The 18,868-nt window shown below is 44.3% G+C and overlaps 1 protein-coding gene across 3 annotated transcripts in view; it reads left to right on the top strand.

The window, feature by feature from the left end:
* The first annotated feature begins 7,727 nt into the window (after positions 1 to 7,727).
* Positions 7,728 to 18,868, top strand: part of LOC117723169 (pyrethroid hydrolase Ces2a-like) — a 30,226-nt gene continuing 19,085 nt past the window's right edge. The window contains exons 1-2 of one of the 3 annotated variants that reach the window (XM_076915732.1): positions 7,772 to 7,888; positions 14,124 to 14,218. Coding sequence is in view for 1 of the 3 variants with exons in the window: in XM_076915731.1 (XP_076771846.1) it covers positions 7,813 to 7,888 (76 nt within the window). In the remaining 2 variants the exon portion in view is untranslated. Of the gene's footprint in view, positions 7,889 to 14,123; positions 14,219 to 18,868 lie in introns of all 3 variants that reach the window. The other 2 variants (XM_076915731.1, XM_076915730.1) reach the window with 2 other exon arrangements.

Below are 18,868 nucleotides of genomic sequence, written 5' to 3'. Positions count from 1 at the left end.
CCCACCTCTATCCTGTAGCTTATGTTGGTGGCAAGTTCTTATTAAAAACAAGTACACAGTCAATTATATGCATTTCAGAAACAGTGCTGGGGCCTTACCGGTTTGAACACTGAGAACAGTCTAGGGTCTCAAGCCTATGATAAAGCTGAAGATAGAGGCATATAAGTAGGAGTTTCGGAATCGCAGAAAACTCTGCAAGGATACATCAATATGTACAAGTTTGGGAGCTCCCACCTATCCCAGCCAGACTTCCCAGAGGAAGTGATGTGCGGCTCAAGCTCAGACAGACTTCAATGCCAGCTAAGAACTCACCATGGTTCTTTATGTCCAGCCCCTAATAGTCTCAAAACATCTGCAGCCTGGCACAGTACAGGTTTTCCTTAGCTCTTCTGAGTGTTTACACTGGCATGGTATGGCCATGGCTTCACCCTCAGGTTACGAAAAACACAATTTCACCTCCAACAAGAATAATACCATAAATAAAGAAGGGCTGCTGGGGAAACTAGTTGGTGCAGCTTTGACCCTACATCCTTAAAGAATCTATCCATTTGGCACAAGGTAATAACATCTACAGAAGTAGCATTAGTGTAAGCAGTGTCTTGATGCAGCTGATGTAAGAGAGAAAGGAACAGGGAATTCCATGCACTGTTATATAGCTAGGCTGTAAATGTAGTGCTACCATACTACTGAGGTGTGTCTGATGTGTTAAGCAGCTAGCAGGATAGCGTGGATCACAATTAACTTGGGCAAGATCCCATAGATGATTAACATCATCCTGTAAAAGTCCCACTGGATGGTGTAAATTTAACACACCTAATTAAAAGAGCTGTTTTACCCGGAACTGCTTATCTAAAGCAGGGTGGGGGAGAGCATAGGGTTTACATATATTGTGTGTCATGCTGTCTGCAGAGTTTTGCAAAGCTACTTCAGTGGCTGTAGCTGCTGTCGCTAAGAGCCTTACCACTGTGGCAAAAATTATGGCACATATGCCAAAATCTCTTTTTTAATGGTGCAGAGATGGGACATGATCAGAGATGACAAGTCCCCCAGTCTAGCCATCAGTGGCATTTACTGGGACCCAGATTGGTGGTGGTATGTCAGTATCCCTGAACACTGGATCCTCTCATGGGGGAGAGAATGAAAGTTCATTTCTGAGCAGTTTAACTTGGCATTAAGAGTGTTACTTTGGAACCAGATGAGAAAGAAAAAAGGAGATCTCACACAGGGATACCCAGTATAGGTCAGATTGGGAGCTGGACCACCATGAGAGGTGTGGTTGGTAGTCCAATGAACCTCTAAGAACAGTCTGGTTCGATTTTTTTCAGAGAGGAAGCCATAAAAGGAGCCACTCTTTTTTTTTTTTTTTTATTGGATATTATATTTACATTTCAAATTTTATCCCCTTACCCCATTCGCCCCACCACCCAGGAACCCCTTATCCCACCCCCCCTCCTGCTTCTATGAGGGTGTGCCCCCACCTACCCCCCCACTCTCACCTCCCCACCCTCAAATTCCCCCCCCCCCATTCAGTGTTCAGCCTTCATGGGACCAAATATCTCCTCTCCCACTTGTGCCCAACAAGGCCATCCTCCCCTACATATACAGCTGGAGTCATGGGTCCCTCCCTATGTGCTCCTAGGCTGGTGATTTAGACCCTGGGGAGCTCTGGTTGGTTGGTATTGTTGCTCTCCTCATGGGGCCACCAACCCTTTCAGCTCCTTCAGTCTTCTCTCTAACTTCTCCATTGGGAAACCCTTGATCAGATAAATGGTTAGCTGTGAGTATCTGCCTCTGGGTATGTCAGACTCTGGGGGACCTCTAAGGAGACAGCCATATCAGGCTCCTGTCAGCATGCACTTCCTGACATCCAAATCAGCGTCTATCTTTAGTGACTGCATATGGTATGAATACCCAGGTGGAATGGTCTCCAAACAACCCCTCCTTCAGTTTCTGTCCCACACTTTGTCTCCATATTTGAGGAGCCACTCTTAATAGGGATGAATGGCCTATAATCCATACAGAACCAGGGGCTACAGAGAAATGACTGGCCTCAGAGTGATTGGAAAGCCCAGTGATCATCTGGTTGTGGGTCTCACAGGAGAAAAAAATGAGGCAGAGATTGGTCAAATAAATTGCAAAATGCTTGCACCCAGAATGCCATTCAGGAGGTCACTGGTAGTGGCAAGTCAGTTGAGAGGCTTCCCATGTAAGTAGATCTCCATTCTGGACAAAGGTACCCATGAGTACCTTTGTATGACTCACATAACGAGGAGACCTCCAGGTGAGCAAAAGGTATAGAGTCGGCTGAAAGAGAGGTGTTTTGGGGGTTACTGGGAAAGTTCCATTAATACCTGCCATTGAACCTCTTATAAATGTGTACCGGATATGAGTCAAGGAGTCATAGTCTACAGAAGCAGCATAATTGGAAACAGCCCAACATCTCTGTGGTCCACATTGCCTATTAGTCCAATTATAAAAATCACTTGTTACTACTTTGTCTAGAGCAACAAAGTCCAGTAGACAAGCAGTTACATTCGGGCAGAATCCCACCAGGCCCTCCATAAGAGAGTATGAGCCATTAAAGGCTACTTTTAGGGTGGAATTAACTGAAAAAAGGTTTTCTCCCATCCATGGGTTATTGCTATACATTATAAGGAGTCTGGAATCCCAAATCACAGGGAGTAGAACTGGTGGCTATCTCATCACTGTCCATAAAATGGGAGCAGCATGTGTCTGTGAATTGGCTGCTTTAATTGCACACATGAGCAAGAATAGGGTATAGGGTCCTGTCTCTTTCCCTTCAGGGGAAATTCTCTGGGGTTGGTTTATGAGGGCTTTGAGGTTCCCCCAAGTCACCTGGGTGAGGGCTGATTGTGGGCATCCTCTCCTCCTGCATGTTCTCTGTGGTCCTCCCCCTGTTGGCCAGTGGTCAGGAGAGTGCTGCTCCATAGCTGCCAGTAGTCCCTCCTCCCCATCAGACTCCCTTTGTGAGAGGATCTGCAATGTGGTCCTCAGTTTCCATCTGTTCCACCTAGGTATTTGGTGGTACAGGGCTTGATGGACCAGCCAGGAATCCAGATGGATTTCTTAGCTCCTTCAGGAAAAAAACAAGCAAACCCTCATCCCATGATTAGCTGTGAGACCAGTTCTCCCAGATATTGGTTAGGGAATCCTTCCAGTAGACCAAGGGTAGAGGGGTGATGCAGGGCATCATGGTGCCCCAATGCTTATAGGCAGGAAAAGGCTTTCTTTATCAGAGTTTTAAAGATTAAGTGTAAATAAGGCATCTGATAATTTGTCTTGAGGCTTTAGACCTTGGTCTCCCAGTACCCCCTTCTTTAATTGTTAGTTGAGGGATGAGTGGGCTTGTTCTATGATGCCTTGTCCTTGGGGGGTTGTGCGGTATTTCCAGTGGACTGGCCTATTCCCCATTCTTTGTGCAGGACTGTTGTCTGTTTTTAAAACAGAGAACACACCCATCATAACATTGTCATTTTCATGGATGCAATGATCATTTTTGTATTTTCCTTGGATTCCTTGCTATGGTAGAAATGATCAAACCCAGGAATAACAACAATAATATAGAAACAAACAGAAATACCAAAAAAATCAATAAAACAAAGAGATGGTTATTTTTTAAAAAATTAGGAAGACTGACAAACCCTTACCCAAAAAATTAAAAGGGGATTTTAATTAACACAACTAGAAATGAAAAACAGGACATAACAATAGACACTGAGGAAATCCAGAGAATCATAAGAACATACTTTAAAAACCTGCACTCCACCAAATTGGGAAAGCTAAAAGAAAAAGATAATTTTCCCAGTACACACCACTTACCAAAGTTAAACCAAATAAGAGAAGCAATTCAGACAGATCTATAACCCCTAGTGAAATAGAAGCAGTCATTAAAACCCTCCCAACCAAATGAAGCCCAAAGCCCGATGGTTTTAGCAGAGAATTCTACAAGAATTTCAAATTAGAGTTAGTGCCAGTGCTCCTCAAAGTATTCCACAAAATAGAAACAGAAGGAACCCTGGCCAATTCATTCTATGAACCAGTTACTCTGACACCCAAACCATAATTTTCCTCATAAACATAGGTTAAAAAAATAATCAAATACTTGCTATCTGAATCCAAGAACACATCAAAAGATCATCCTCCATGATCAAGTAGACTCTATCCCAGAGATGCAGGGATGGTTCAACACAGATAAATTGATAAATGTAATGTACCATACAAACAAACTGAAAAAAACACAAGGTCATCTCCTAAGATGCACAAAAGGCCTTTGACATTGTCCAATACATGTTCATGATAAAATTTCTGAAGAGATTACAGATTCACCTCAATATAATAAGTGTAGTTTATAGCAAGGCAATAGACAACACCAACTTAAATAGAAACTGAAGATGATTTCACAAAAATTAGGAACAAGACAAATTTTTCTACTCTCTTCATGTCTATTCACTATAGTACTTGAATTCTAAGCTAAAGCAATAAGACAACTGAAAGATATCAAGGGGATACAGGTTGGAAAGGAAGAAGTGTTTACCTGTATTTTCAGATGCTATGAGAGCATGTGTAAGTGACCTGAAAAATTCCACCAAAAAGCTTCTACAGCTGATAAATTAGCAAAGTAGCTGGATACAAAATTAGCTCACAAAAATCAGTCACTCCTATATACAAAGATTAGTGACTGATAAAAAAATCAGTGAAATATTTTTCACAATAGCTGCAAATAATATACAATGTCTGAGGTAACTCAAGATAAAAACTTCAAGTCATTGAAGAAAGAAATTGAAGAATATATCAGAAGTACCAGAAGATGCAAAGATCTCTCATGCTCATAAATTGCTAAGATTAACATAGCAAAAAAAAATCTTATGAAAAGGAATCTATAGGTTCAATGCAACACTCATAAAAATTTCAGTGCAATTCTTCTCAGGACTAAAAAGGACAATTTCCACCTTCATATGGAAATACACTGTCTTAGTCAGGGTTTGTATTCCTGCACAAAACATCATGACCATCATGGTTTCAGACTGTGTCTGGGACCTAATTTGATCTCTCACTTTGAATGTACCTCCGGTCATTAAAGTCATTCTTCACGCTGTGGTGGGTGGGGAGTTCTTATCCAGGCATCCTGAGGAGCTGTTGACCTCTGCTGATTTTTGACCTGTACCCAGCATCATTGGTGCCACTTGAGCAAAACCTGGGGTATGCTTGAGTTTAGAGATGGGGCCACCCTCAAACTTGTCCTTCTCCCATCCCAGACCCCTCTTTTAACTTGAGGATACTGTTCCCGGTGCTGAAGTCTTACTAACACATCTTTTCTGGATCGCTCTGAACTATATGTTGCCTCCTGGTTTTGCTGACTTATTGATAGAGGAGAATTTAGGAGACAATGAAGACTCTTGAGACTCTCCAAGTACAGCTCCAAAAGATGATGGAGAACTTTATGTTTGTGATCCCTGCCTGCAAGTAGCATGTGCTCAAAGTGATTATGTCTATAAAGATGCCTCTGGGTTGGAACTCTGGCTAGTGGTAGAACACTCGCTTCATATGCATGGGGCCATGTGTTCGATCTCCAGTGCTGACAAAGTGGTCTTATTCCAAGGACACATCTCAGAGCTGTAGGTTCAGGGACAGCCCTGGTCTCCAGGTCCCCATCTATATCTCTATCTCTTCTTTGGTTCCAGGTTTCTCAGGGCTTTTACCTCAGTAAATCCTTATGTCTGGTATAAGACTATGACACAGATGAGGAAATTTTGCTCTAGGTATTCCCCCAAACTACTCAGGTAGGTGCAGAGGTCAGGGTCATGGCCCTTCCCAAGGCTCATGTCTCAGCCTTAGAGTATACACACACACACACGCGCGCGCACATGCATACACACACACACCTCTAGCCACGTGATTTCAGACAATCTTAGGCCAAGATATCTTACACAAAAGGGTCCAGGTAATGACCGATATTTCCATACCCCCAGGCTCCTCCCTGTGAGAACTCCCCCTTCTGTGAGTTCCAGCACGAACCTAACCTCTTCAAAGATGTCAGGCTACCACACAACATGGAGACAGGCCCTAGCAAGGATATTTTCTTTGTCTTTAGATCCTCCTTCTGTGGCAGCAAATATGAGTCTTCCTTTTTTTTTTTTTTTCCCTCTTCATGAGCAGGATGGGGACCCAGACGATCACTTGAGGAATGCCTGAGCTCACTGTCCAACTGAGGAAACAGAAGCTCTGATGGCTCAAAATGATGTGCTAGGATTAGATCTGAGCCCTTCCCAGTGCATGCTGGGCTTTCTGTCCCTGTCTCCACCCTGATGATGATGTTAGCCACCCCATTCAGCGGCCACATGTACAATCTCAGCTGAAACCTAACTCCAGCACACAGGTTCCCCACCTGTCAAGATCCACTATTCTTCATTCCCATCCACCCCTTACTTGCCCCCAGCAATGTCCATGAAAAGTTCATCAAGTGTTTGCCTGGGAAGATTGCCCAGAGGGTAAGGACTGCCAACTCTGACAAACAACCTGAGTTTAATCTCCAGGACCCACATGGTAAAAGGAGACAACTGACTCTTTCAAGTGTCCCTTTACTTTATTTCTACATATGTGCCATGACACAGGAATGCCCATATGTGCATATGCATGTGCACACACATGCACACATACACACACAATGATAAGTGCATGTGAAAAAGTAAACAATATTTGCAAAGTAGATAGATGACTGAAGTTTTCTTATAAGGATTTGACCATTAGAGAAGCCGTGGTATAGAAGTGGATAGGATGGATAGACTAGGAAGTGAGGACTTTCATGCAGAATTGCAGTGTTTCAATGAAGCTACTATGACCTAACTGGGAGGGTATATATAGATCCTAAGATCACTATAAGGGGGTAGGGCCTCTGAGTCTTGACAGTGCACAGGATCTTTGAGGGTAGAGGTCAAACTCAGAGCTTCTGCCCTTGCACACCCACCTCTCTGTCTGTGGTGTCTTGGCTATGTATCACAGGAGCCCCGTGGCTTCTCCTGTTATAGCTTTCTGCTCCCTGATCTTCATCCCAGTATCTGCAGTGGGTTGATGGATATGGCCGAAATCATGGTGACTTTACATCTGAGGACAGGGCTTTTGGGACCCCAGAGGGGCTTCAGAAGCCTCTCTACAAGTCTTTGTTGGGATCACCATTGCCATGATGAGACACCATGACCAAAAGCAACTTGGGGAGGAAAGGATTTATCTTGCTCAAAATTCCATATGACAGTTCATCATGAAAAGCAGTGAGAGCATGCAGGAACCCAGAGACAGGGAGGGATGCAGTGTTGCTCACTGGCTTCCTCCTCGTGGCTTGCTCAGCCTGTTTTCTTATAGACTGTAGGACCATCAGCCTGGGGTGATATCATCCACAATGGGCTGGGCCCTCCTTCGTCAATCACTAATTAAGAAAATGCTTTGTAGGCTTGCCTATAGACAAATCTTGGCTATTTTCTGGGACATTTTCTCAGTGGAGACTCCCTCCTCTCTGATGACTCTAGCTTGTGTCAAGTTGACATAAAGTTAACCAGGGCACTATACCTTTCTAGGGGGCAAGGAAAGAACAAAAATTGCAGAAGCTGGCTTTTGCTTCTGTCATTTAGGACTAGTCAGTGAAGCTCCCTTGCAATAAGAACTTTGTTCCGCCCAATAAAACTTCTGCCTATGTCATGTCAGGTCAAATTCCTGCCTGAACAAGGCCCACATCTTCTGTTTCCTGTTGTTGAAACCCTGCCATTTGTAACAGCACAGACTCAGGCCTAGAAGTCCGTCATGCTACGAGATAGGCTTCCCCGCTGGCTGAATGCTGTGATCTATGGACTCCTGCTTCTCCTCTGCCGCATGCAGGGTAAGATTCCCTAAGTGGGAAATGGGGACCAGGATCAGAGCTGCCCAATTCTGCTGAGTCAGAGGCTGAGCTTGTGAAAAAGAAGACACCAGGTAGGGAAGAGATGACAAGGTGGAGATGAAATAAGAAAGTGTGTAAAGCACATGCCTCTCAGCGCCCCACAAAAGAGGATCTAAAGAGTCCTGCCTGGGATGCAGGTCAGGAGGAAGAGGGTAGGAGCGATGGTTCCCTCCTGTTTCCTCCTGTGTGCTCCCATCACTGTGGCTGGCTTTATCACTGACCTTGGATGATAATGACAATGATATATGTTTGTGTTGCTGTGCTCTCAGTGTGTTACCTCTTTGGTGAACACTCTGAGAAGTGTCCTAGTACTCTTCAAAAGGACCCTGGGAGAGGTCCCCCGCTGTGGAAGTTAGGGAAAACCCCAGCCCTACATCCCACATCGGAACTGAGAGGCCTTAAGAACTCTCCCACACCTACCCTGGTAACAGTGTAGTAGCAGCTGCCTGAACAGAACTAATCTTGATGGCACCTCTCCACCCACAGGCCAGGACTCAGCCAGCCCCATCAGAAACACACACACAGGCCAGGTGAGAGGCAGCCTTGTCCATGTGAAAGATATAGAAGCTGGTGTTCACACCTTCTTGAGAATTCCCTTTGCCAAGCCTCCTGTAAGACCACTGCGCTTTGTACCCCCTGAGGACCCTGAACCATGGAGTGGTGTCAGGGATGGGACACCCCACCCTGCCATATAAGTTCTGTGGTCCAATGGACTTTAGGCCTGAGCTCTATAACACACTATAATGTTCCCTCCGTCTCAGCTCCATAGCAATTTGCTCTCTGTGTTCTGGAGTCTTTAATGAATTTGTGCTAAGGGTTAGAGTACAGCCATTTTGCCAGGTCCTGGTCAGATATTAGGGAGTAGGTTTCAGAAAGTTAATTTGAGCTGCATAGGCTTTTAGACAATAGCTATCAGAGTTCTCTGGCACCAACAACTGAGGGTATCAACTACCCAGAGAATATTTGTATATATTGTCCTTGAATATGAAATCTCACCTATTTCTTTTCAAAACAGTGATTGGTTCATTTTCGTGGGAAACAGGACTGGACCTGTTCCTAGGCTAGTCAAGCAGTCCCACAGGTCTCGGTGGGTTTCTCAGTTGTCCACTTTGTGAAGTTTGTTCTTGTTCCTAGGGTTTCTGAAGCCACTGAGGTCCACACTTGCACGAATATATCACATCTATTGGACGGCCCTGCAATTAAGGTTGCAGTCCTCTATGTCTAGATAAGCTCTCTGAGCCTGCTGCTAAATGAAAGACTCCCCTTCTCAATGGGGCTCCCTCTTCTCCACCTGCTCTTATCTGGAGAGTGTTCTAAGCACAGGTGCCTGACCTTACCCTACACAAAGCTTTTGGCAAGTGCTGCAGGGTTCAGCACATAAGTCCCACTCAGCCCTTCCCACCATATGAGAAATAGGTACTGTGTTATGACAACCAGCCCCCCTACCCCCCCCCCTGCCTGTAACCCCAGAAATCCTCTGAGGAAAGTCACATAGCTTATATTCAAATTACAGGTTCAACTTCCTCTCTCCAGATACAAACTGTCCAGCAGGTTCTTGGCAAATTCCTCTTCATGTAAAGGAAACATCCCCCCCCCCAACAAATAATGTACATTCACCCTGGAAATTCCTACCTACTTCCTCAGATCTACATAACACTTGCTCACCCCTAATAAAGTTGAGCTGTCTCACTGAAGCTGATCCCAGAAGCCAATCCTTCTGTTGGTACTCACACCATACAAACCCTGCACTACCACCACCCCTGCGCCCCCACCCCACTCCCATCCCTACCCCTCACCCCCCACCCCCAACCCCCCACCCCCGCTTCCTTTGTCCTTGTGGGCTGGTGGCCCTCCAGGGGAGAAGGGAGCCTCACACACATCTGTGAAGATGTTTGGTTATGGCATGAGATCTTAGATGAGATGAGAGAGATAAGAGGTCCAGGTATCTATACCAGAAGAAGATTCCTATCCTGGTCTTCCTGAGGGCTTCTCTGACCCCCAAAATCCATCATGCCTCACATACAGCTTTACTTTCCTGTAGTATGCAAACACATGTGGTTTGAGAACACTGTGGCCCTATCATATCATATGTAAAGGAATCATTTGTGACTGCATGCTTTCCTGCCTTTCCTATATATTCCTGAAAACTCCTGACGCCTTGGTAAACCCTTACTCAGATCTTCCGTGTGCTTAATTCCCAGTCTTACCTTACTGTTGTTGTTCTTAATGTTTTCAAGCCCACTGGTGCAAAGTTGCTTGTATTTTGTGTTTTTACAAAGATGCCAAATTGTGCTCAATCTACTTTTTGTTGTTGTTGTTGTTCTAGCAAATCTACGTGAAGAAGGCTAGCTCTCTGACCCAAATATTCACTGGGCAGACCTGTACTTGTAACCATTGGCTTTTCCACTCCCAGCCAAGTTCCCAGGTCACAATTCAGAGGCTTAGTATTTATTACCAATGCTTATGGCTTTTCGCTAGGTCATTAACTTGTAACTTATTTAATCTACTTAAACTATTCTATGTCTGCCACGTGGCTAGTTACTTCTCCTCAGTTTCACACATTCAACTTCCTCCAAGTACTGGTGGAGAATCTTCCTGAACCTGAGCTCCTATCTCTCTAGTGGAACTCCCATTTTCTACTTCTTGCCTGTTGCTAATAGGCCATCAGCTCTTGATTGACAGGTAAGGCTTCCACACAGTACACAGAGATTATCCCTGCGTGTGCTGAACTCATAATATCCCACTGAAGATTTCAATATAGAAAAATGATTCATAGATACTTTCAAAACATAGCACCCAGGGGTTCTCATTTCAGTCACTGAATTTGAAAACCACTGAAAGTGTCTCTACCTATTATATTTGTAGATTATATATTATGGTTAGCAAATCTATTCACCTATTTCTGTCTCAAAATGGTAGGTGGAATAATCTTTTATGTGAAGCAGGTCTGGGTATGTCTATTATCCCATTTCAAAGGAGCCAAATTGTGCCAAATTGTGACCATGTTCCCCTAAAGCATTTACTCCCTGTCATTAAGACACCGGCTCTTGTCTGAGGGGTCCTGAGACTCCCATACACCCTTGCCTCTGATCATCTTATCCCACTAGGCAAGTTTTCTTGGCTTTTCAGAGTCTTTTTAATACGTTGCATTGAAATCAACCACAGGAAAGCATGACCTTCGGGGTCAAGTCCATCCTGGACACCATGGGATCAGAGAAGGATAACTTCTAGGAGGGCTGGTCCTAGACTCTTCCACTGGGGCCATAGCTCATTTGAGCTCCTGCTGCCAATGTAAGTCTGTGTGGTTTCCATTTGTGCCAGCAGTAAGGACACTTCATCAAAGGGGTTCAAAAGACACCTTTTACACTTTCGGCAGTTGTCTTATTTGGGAAGTTTTATAATTATTTGTATGCAAGTTAACTCACTCATTTAACTGTATAGTTTATAAAATCTGAGAAAATATGTGAGATGTGTGACCACACCTCCTTCAAGTAGAGAATGTTCTCTTTACTCTAGAAAGTTCCTCCATGTCTCTTGACATGAGCCGTTGTGCAGAACCCTGCTTCCTGGCATCCACCTAACCGCTTTATGGCACTGTGGTTTGGAAACTGCATATAATTTGGAACCACTAATGGCCCATCTCTCTAGTCAGGACAGAATCTGTCTGTGACTGTCTCTGCCACTAAGACAGTGTATTTGAGATTCAAGCAGGGATTTCCCTTGCCTGCAGGTTTTGTTGGACCTGAAAGTCTCAACACGCAGTGCATGGAGACACGGAGACCAAGATTGATACAAACAGCAAGAGAAATTTTTATTCTGACACGTAGGGGTCACTTCACTGTTGGGAGCTGACTTTAGTAGAAAGCGGCTGGATCAACTTTGCAGCCATCTGGAACCATATACCCTGATGAAAGACTTGGTTGTCAAAAGCCTATAACAGCTGAAGCACACTCTGATAAATATATTGTTTATCCCACATAGCTTGTTTTTGCTGTTTAGTGACCTCAGCTATATGGTGCACGTGGTAAAATGTTTTCACCTGTGTTCTCCTACTTGTGTATATAAATACCTCAGAATTCCCTTCAATAAGAGAGAGACTTGAGGGAGACTTGAGAAAATAGAAGAGACTGAATCACACCCTGTCTTGTCTCCATTCTTCGAGTCTCTTGCCCCAAGAGCCACACTCTCTCTTGACCAGAGCACTTAGCCCCAAAAGCGTTGAGGAAAAGTGTTGAGGCAGAGTGTGGGCCTCAACACTTCACTCTCGTAGAAGGAAGGACCCTGAATTTCTGAAGCACACACTTTTTATCCTTTAGCATAGGCAGACTTTAGCAACAGCAAAATTTGTCTAAACCTAAGTGGACACTTTGCTTATCCTTTAAACTTATTGGCCACACTCACTCAAGCAATTATTTCTGGTGGGCTATGTTTATCTAGGGCTGTGAAGGACACAGCTGGTTACTAATCAGTGCATTCTGTGATTTTTCTCTGAATTGTTTTTTTAACTCTCTCCCTATCAGGAACAGCCTGACCAGCAGGGTGGTTATGTCTCTAAATGCTCTTTCTGTTTCCTTGGTTGTTATGGTGAATTTGTCAGGGTGGTCTCACAGTTTCACTGCATAGATGTAGAGAACACACTTTGTCTACCCAACACCTTGATACATCAGGAGTGCATGTCAGAAACATGGATGAACATGCATGTCTATGTCTCTCCATGATGTCAGAATTGACTGGATAACAGTAAAGTCCACAAGATATGGTGGTGGTTTTGTTGGCAGCAATTTATCAAATGGACTTTCTTCTCATTGGGTAGCTGAAGCAAGCACAGGTTCTTTTATTGTAATCTTATTTATTTACCACTTAGATCGTATTATGCAATAAATACTTTTATATTCTTTCTGTATATATCACTATATATTTTCTTTTTTACTTATTCTTCTCTCAGATATTACATTCTGACTACAGTTTCTCTCTATATATATTTATAGTGAAATGGCTATGAAGGACTAATGAGGCCATATGTAGAGTAATCGAGAATTTTCAAAAAGGCTTCACTGAGAGGTGGAAGCAGGAGGTTGATAGGAATGTCAAAATGTAGGGATGGGATAGAAAACCTGCTGGTGGGCTGCAGGACGGTGGACTGTCGACTGAAGGTTTGAGTTGGTCCCGTGGCGATGCCGTAGGAGAGAAGGATAAGACCAGGTCCAGACTGACCTGAGTATGTGGACTGTTAAAGTGAGTTAGGTCATTTGTTGGGAACAAGCCAAACCACTAGGATTTCATTGAGTTCTCTGTGTGTTGGTCCCTTGATAATAATTCTTGATCACCTGATAATGGACATACATACTGAGTTATCAGACATCAGATGGCAGAGGCCCTCACCATCATGCTGTTAAGTACCTTCTTCATTATGGAGTGCAGGTACAATTCACACCCTTTCTTCCGTCTAATGTGTCCGGTAATTTCTTGAGCCTGGCTTTGCTGACACTGTTGTGATAGGTCCATGTGCTTCTACAATCTCGACTTACTTTGGTAAGCATTTATGGTGGCACCCTTGCTCATTTTAAGAGTAAATTATTACTGTGCTTTGTGGGTGGTTCTGGACAGAGGGTGTTAGTTACCAAGGTGCAGATCGTCCTCCCTCCTCAAAATACAGGCACATGCACCTTGTACAATAGAGTCTGTTGGTGCAAACCACCGTCTGGAAAAGCACTGTTCTATACAGTACGGAGTGAACAGATTTAAGGCCGTGTGGAGATAAACCTGGTGGAGGAGGAAGTGGGACGGAGGGTGAGGTGCCACAGGCTCCTGAGACTTGAAGAGTCCTGATCCACTGTGCACAGTATGTGATCTGACCAGTATGACTCCTTGCATACTGGTGAGACAATTCAAAGGACCCAAGGCCATAGCAGCGGCTGCTTCCCCTGTCTTCACAGAAATCTCTATGAGAGATTGGACCCTCCCCTACAGGCTTCTGGACAGGCTTCTGAACAGGCAAGTCAGATTCTGCTGAACAGCACAGGTTGCACTCCAATTTGCCCTTGAATGTATAAACAGAATGTATAATTATCTTTTAAAAGAGAAAGAAAAGAAAAATCAGCTATATATAAGCTTATTATATAAGCTCATGTAATAAACAATAAAGTTATATCTACACTCTGGTGCTCTTCTCTAGAGTCTGAATCCTGGGCATAATCCTAGACTACCACTTCCTGGTCTCTGTCTCCACAGCTGGTGCCTGAAAAGGGAACCCCAACATTTCTCAAGACAGTAAGTGGACCTCTCCAAGCATTATGGGTAACTCCAACTCTCAGCTGAAAGTGTTAAAAGAAATATTGGAGAGTAAGCAACTTAGATTTTCTGACAGGCAATTAAACAAGTTTTATGACAAAGTCTTGAACTTTTGTCCCTGACAGATATCCATGCAGATGTTGCTACCCCTCCCAACTGCCACCCTGATCATGGCTGTGAAAAACTGAGTTTGTAGGAGGGTAGAGAGATGACTCAGATGAGGTGACCTTCTTGTAAACAAAAGCAAGGCTTCGGAACAGTCTCACCCTTTGCCTACAGAGAATAGCCAGGCTTTGGGAAAGTCTCCAGCTGTGCCTATTAATAAAGATGGGAGTGTCTCCTGCTGTGTCTGTGAATGAACAAACAGTGATGACACCTATGCTGCCCTTGTAAAAGAACTGCTCAGCCAAGAGGCTTTCCCCCTTCTACTGGATGAGTTCGAAAGCAAAAGTGACAGTGGATCACCTTCTCTGCCTTGCAGATGCCTGGATTGTACACAGCCCAGAAAAGATATAAGACAGGAACCTTACCTATTTCTAGGTCACACCATCACAGCTGATATTATTAATCATCCAAAGTGCAATTCACCTTCCCCATACCTACTACTCTCGCATGCAAACCCTTCTGGGAAACTTGGCCTGGATCCCACTTACTTTGCTTACCACATCTGGGCAATTAGCGCTCCCTCCCCTGGACTTAAGCTCTTAAAGGGGTCTAAAATGGCAGAAAATGTCATCACAGTCGCCTCAGAGGCTAGAGAAGCCCTCAAAATGGTTAATGATGGTCTTCAACAGGCCTGCAGATTTGACCCTGCTCTAGAGCTCTGGGGGCTGGTTTTCCCAACAAGCCCTCCCTATCGGAGCTGTCTTCCAGCCTCCTGACAGGAGTCATCTTGCTTGCTCCTCTGCACCCACAATAACCTCATTTATAGATGGGATTTTTCTTATGGCTCTTAAGGTGCTAACGGTCCTTACAATCCTTAACAGATCTCTCCAAATAACGGTATTGCTGCTTTCCCAGGACCTTCCGGCCTGGCGCCTAAGCTCCCACCCACCGGCCCATGTGTTTTAAAATAAATTATCAGGGAAAATTAGACAATCGTTTTCCAAGTCATAAACTTTCCCATTTTGCTCAGGGTGGATGTATGATTTAGAAACATCAGGGCCCTGACTACTCTATCATAGAAAAGAAATCATTAGTGACTTATTCTGTTACTAATAGATTAATTAATAGTCTTGGATATTCAAGTGCCATCACTGACAAAGGGCATCAGTCTATATATGAATATGGTTTCCATGGTTTTTTCCTGTTGTTAATGAAGTTCTTATCAACATTTTGGGGAAAAAAATGATCCTGTTGTTTATTTGTTGTTTTGTGATCAATAATTTCATTTCCTAGTGCTAAAGTCCTGAAAGAAGAATTTCTCAATCATAGCACAAGTGTATATTTAATTTTTGAAGAAAAACACCACCCTGTCTTTCAAAATGACTACACCATTTTGAATCTCCTCCAGTCATGTATGGGGGTGCCAAGTGTTTCATGTCTCTGCCAACACTGAATATACTAGATGGGTATGGAGTGGTGGCTCAATGCAGATATTCCCATGAACTTTGAACTTCTGCTTTTAGACCTCTGTTTCAATGTCTGTCTGTCTGTCTGCCTGCCTGCCTGCCTGTCTGTCCATCCGTCTGTCTGTCGGCTACACTGTGTCCTTGACTCCCTCAACAGAAGAGAATCTGGGCTTTCTCCAGTCCACATTTTTTTTTTTTTTTACCAAGTCTCTGACCTCATCTGAATGATGGTAAATATTCTTTACAGAGGATATGGGAAGTTACCTCCAACTTAGCTACAAAACAGTCTGGAGTTAGGAAAAAGCACAAGAAGGTTCAGGAAACATAAAGAAATTGACTGCTTGACCCAGAGATTGAAGGAATTGGAGCCCTTTCAGTCCCCACAGCCCAAAACATCCTTGGGTCAGAATACTAAAAGTAGAACATTCTCCAGGAAGGCCTGGGATCACAGATTGGACAAGCATATATTGGAGACACTGTGTCAAGGAGGCAGGAGAAACCAGGGCTATAAAAGAAATCCTGCAGCGCCGGGCTATGGGATTCTATAGTCTCTGGGGATCAATCCATAGAGCCAAAGTCAAACCTCAGATAAAAAAGACTACCCCATGTTGACTCCTACACCACTTCTTCCAGAGTCAGGTGTGGCTAGTTGTAAACTCCTGTTTGTATATTCTTTGATATGGTTTGCTAGGATTTTTGATTCTGAAACTCCTATTCTGTACATGTATACCAGAAGCCATCAAAGTCATACTGTGGTTGTGGGGATTGGGGAGGTTGGCAAGGGGCTTAGCCAGTTAGGAGTTTGCTGCCAAGCCTAACAACCTGTGTTTGGTCCCTGAACCCATATTGTGGATAGATAGAACTGACTCCTACAAATTGAACGTGATTGAACGTACATGCACACAATACATAAGTAAATGGTGGGAAACGTTAAAATGTTTGTCGATGGACAAATGACTGTGAAGTTGATCTAAACAGGATCTGGGGCTGTGAGATGAAGGCAGAAGTGTTAGAACTTCAGTGTCTTTCAATAAAGATACCATGACCTAACAGGGGACTTGTATCTGTGATCCTAAGGTCATCATAAAGAACATGGGCCTCCAGAGTGGACTCACTACTCTATGAGTCTTGTGAGCACAGAGGACTCTTGAGGGTGAAAGGCACACTCAAGCTCCTGCCCTTCTTCTCCTTATGTTGGTATCACCACTGTGTACCAGTTGACAGGAGCCCCGTGGCTTCTCCTGTTATAGCTTTCTGCTCCGTGATTTTCACACCAACACCTACATTGGGTTGGTAAGAACCAGGGATTTTAATGACTCCATATTGGAGGTCATGGATCCTGGCATTCCAGAAGGACTTCAGATGTCATGCTGTGTCTGTTCAGAAGGCCAGGGAAGGAGCAGAAACTGCAGAAGTAGCTTTGCCCTGCCTGCTGGCTATTGGCTTCCTGTGGCTTCTGCCTTATCAGTTCTTCTACAATAAGAACTTTGCACCATCCAATTAAATGTTCACACCTACACCCCAAAAGGTACAAATTCCTGCCTGAGCCAGACAGATACGTTCTGTTTCCTGCTGTGAGACTCTCATCTTGCAGCAGCACAGGTTTAGACCTGACATTCAACCATGCCATTGGCTAGACTCCCTGGTTGGCTGTATGTTGTGGTCTATGGGCTCCTGCTTCTCCTCCAGCATGGTGAGACTATCTTAGTGAGCAGAAGGGACGTGGGTCAGAGCTGCCCCAGATCTGTAGAATCAGAGGCTGAGCTTGTGGGATGGAAGTCAAGGGGGTGGGGGAAGGAGCTGATGGAGAATGACAGATGACAGCATGGGATTGTGTGCTTTCTAATGTCTCACCATGGTACACAGAGAGTCACAGATGTCTGAGGTTAACACATACTGAGGAGGCAACAGGAACAGAAGAAGAAGCAGGACATGTCCCTCCTCTGTGTGTGGTTGTACCTAGAAATGCTACTGAGCATGGATAATAATGATAATTCTTTCATAATGCCAAGTGGCTCTGAGCCTGTCACTTTGTTGAATAGGGAAGAGCCCTGTCAGTTTGCAAGAGGGTCAGTGGACAAGGTATCTGTCCCTAGGTGATACAGAAGCCCTTGTTTCCACATCCTACTGCAGAACTGAGAGGACCCAGCTTATCTCCCCCATGTATCATGGTGATGACAAGGTAAAGTTTCCCAAATTTAGTGACAGCTGATGGCATCTCTCTACTTACAGGCCAGGACACAGCCAGTCCCATCAGAAACACATACACTGGCCAGGTCCGAGGCAGGCTCATCCACTTGAAGGACACTAAATCTGGTGTCCACACCTTCCTGGGAATTCCCTTTGCCAAGCTTCCTGTAGGACCACTGCGCTTTGCACCTCCTGAGGACCCTGAGCCATGGAGTGGTGTGAGAGATGGGACCTCAGAGCTGGCCAATCATTATCAATGAAGCTGTCAGAAGTCTCCATATACTAGTCTCCAGAATATTACTATATATGAACAGTTCTCCCTGAAATATGGCTTCATTTTCATTTCCAAAGGGCTAGCGGTCTTTACTGTGGTAGGGACTTTAGAGAACCATATGTTATCAGGCCATCAAGAAAACACCTATAGGTGGCTGAGAGAAAATTCAGACTAAGATATAGATTTGACCACCACATACCTTGGACTTCCTGGCTTCTATTTTCACTAGGTGTCTGCAGACTGATATGATGAATTTAGAGGTTATGAAGGAGATGAAGATGACCATGGGTCCCATCCCTATGTCTGAGGACTGCCTGTATCTCAACATCTACACACCAGCCCATGCCCACAAGGGCTCAAATCTCCCTGTGAGTGTCAGGCTATGGCCATTGGGAACAGGTCCTTTATTTCTGTGGAGGATGGGAAGGAACAAAATAATACTGAGCTCCATTGTAGTGTAGACTCTGATTAGTAGTTTTACCTTACTGAGTTCAAGAGTGTCACATCAACCCATGGTGAGCTGCTTAAAACCTCTGTGTGTGTGTGTGTGTGTGTGTGTGTGTGTGTGAGAGAGAGAGAGAGAGAGAGAGAGAG

The sequence above is a fragment of the Arvicanthis niloticus genome, chromosome 18 (genome assembly GCF_011762505.2).
Source record: "Arvicanthis niloticus isolate mArvNil1 chromosome 18, mArvNil1.pat.X, whole genome shotgun sequence".
Lineage (NCBI taxonomy): Eukaryota > Metazoa > Chordata > Mammalia > Rodentia > Muridae > Arvicanthis > Arvicanthis niloticus.
This window is presented reverse-complemented; position numbering and strand designations above follow the sequence as displayed.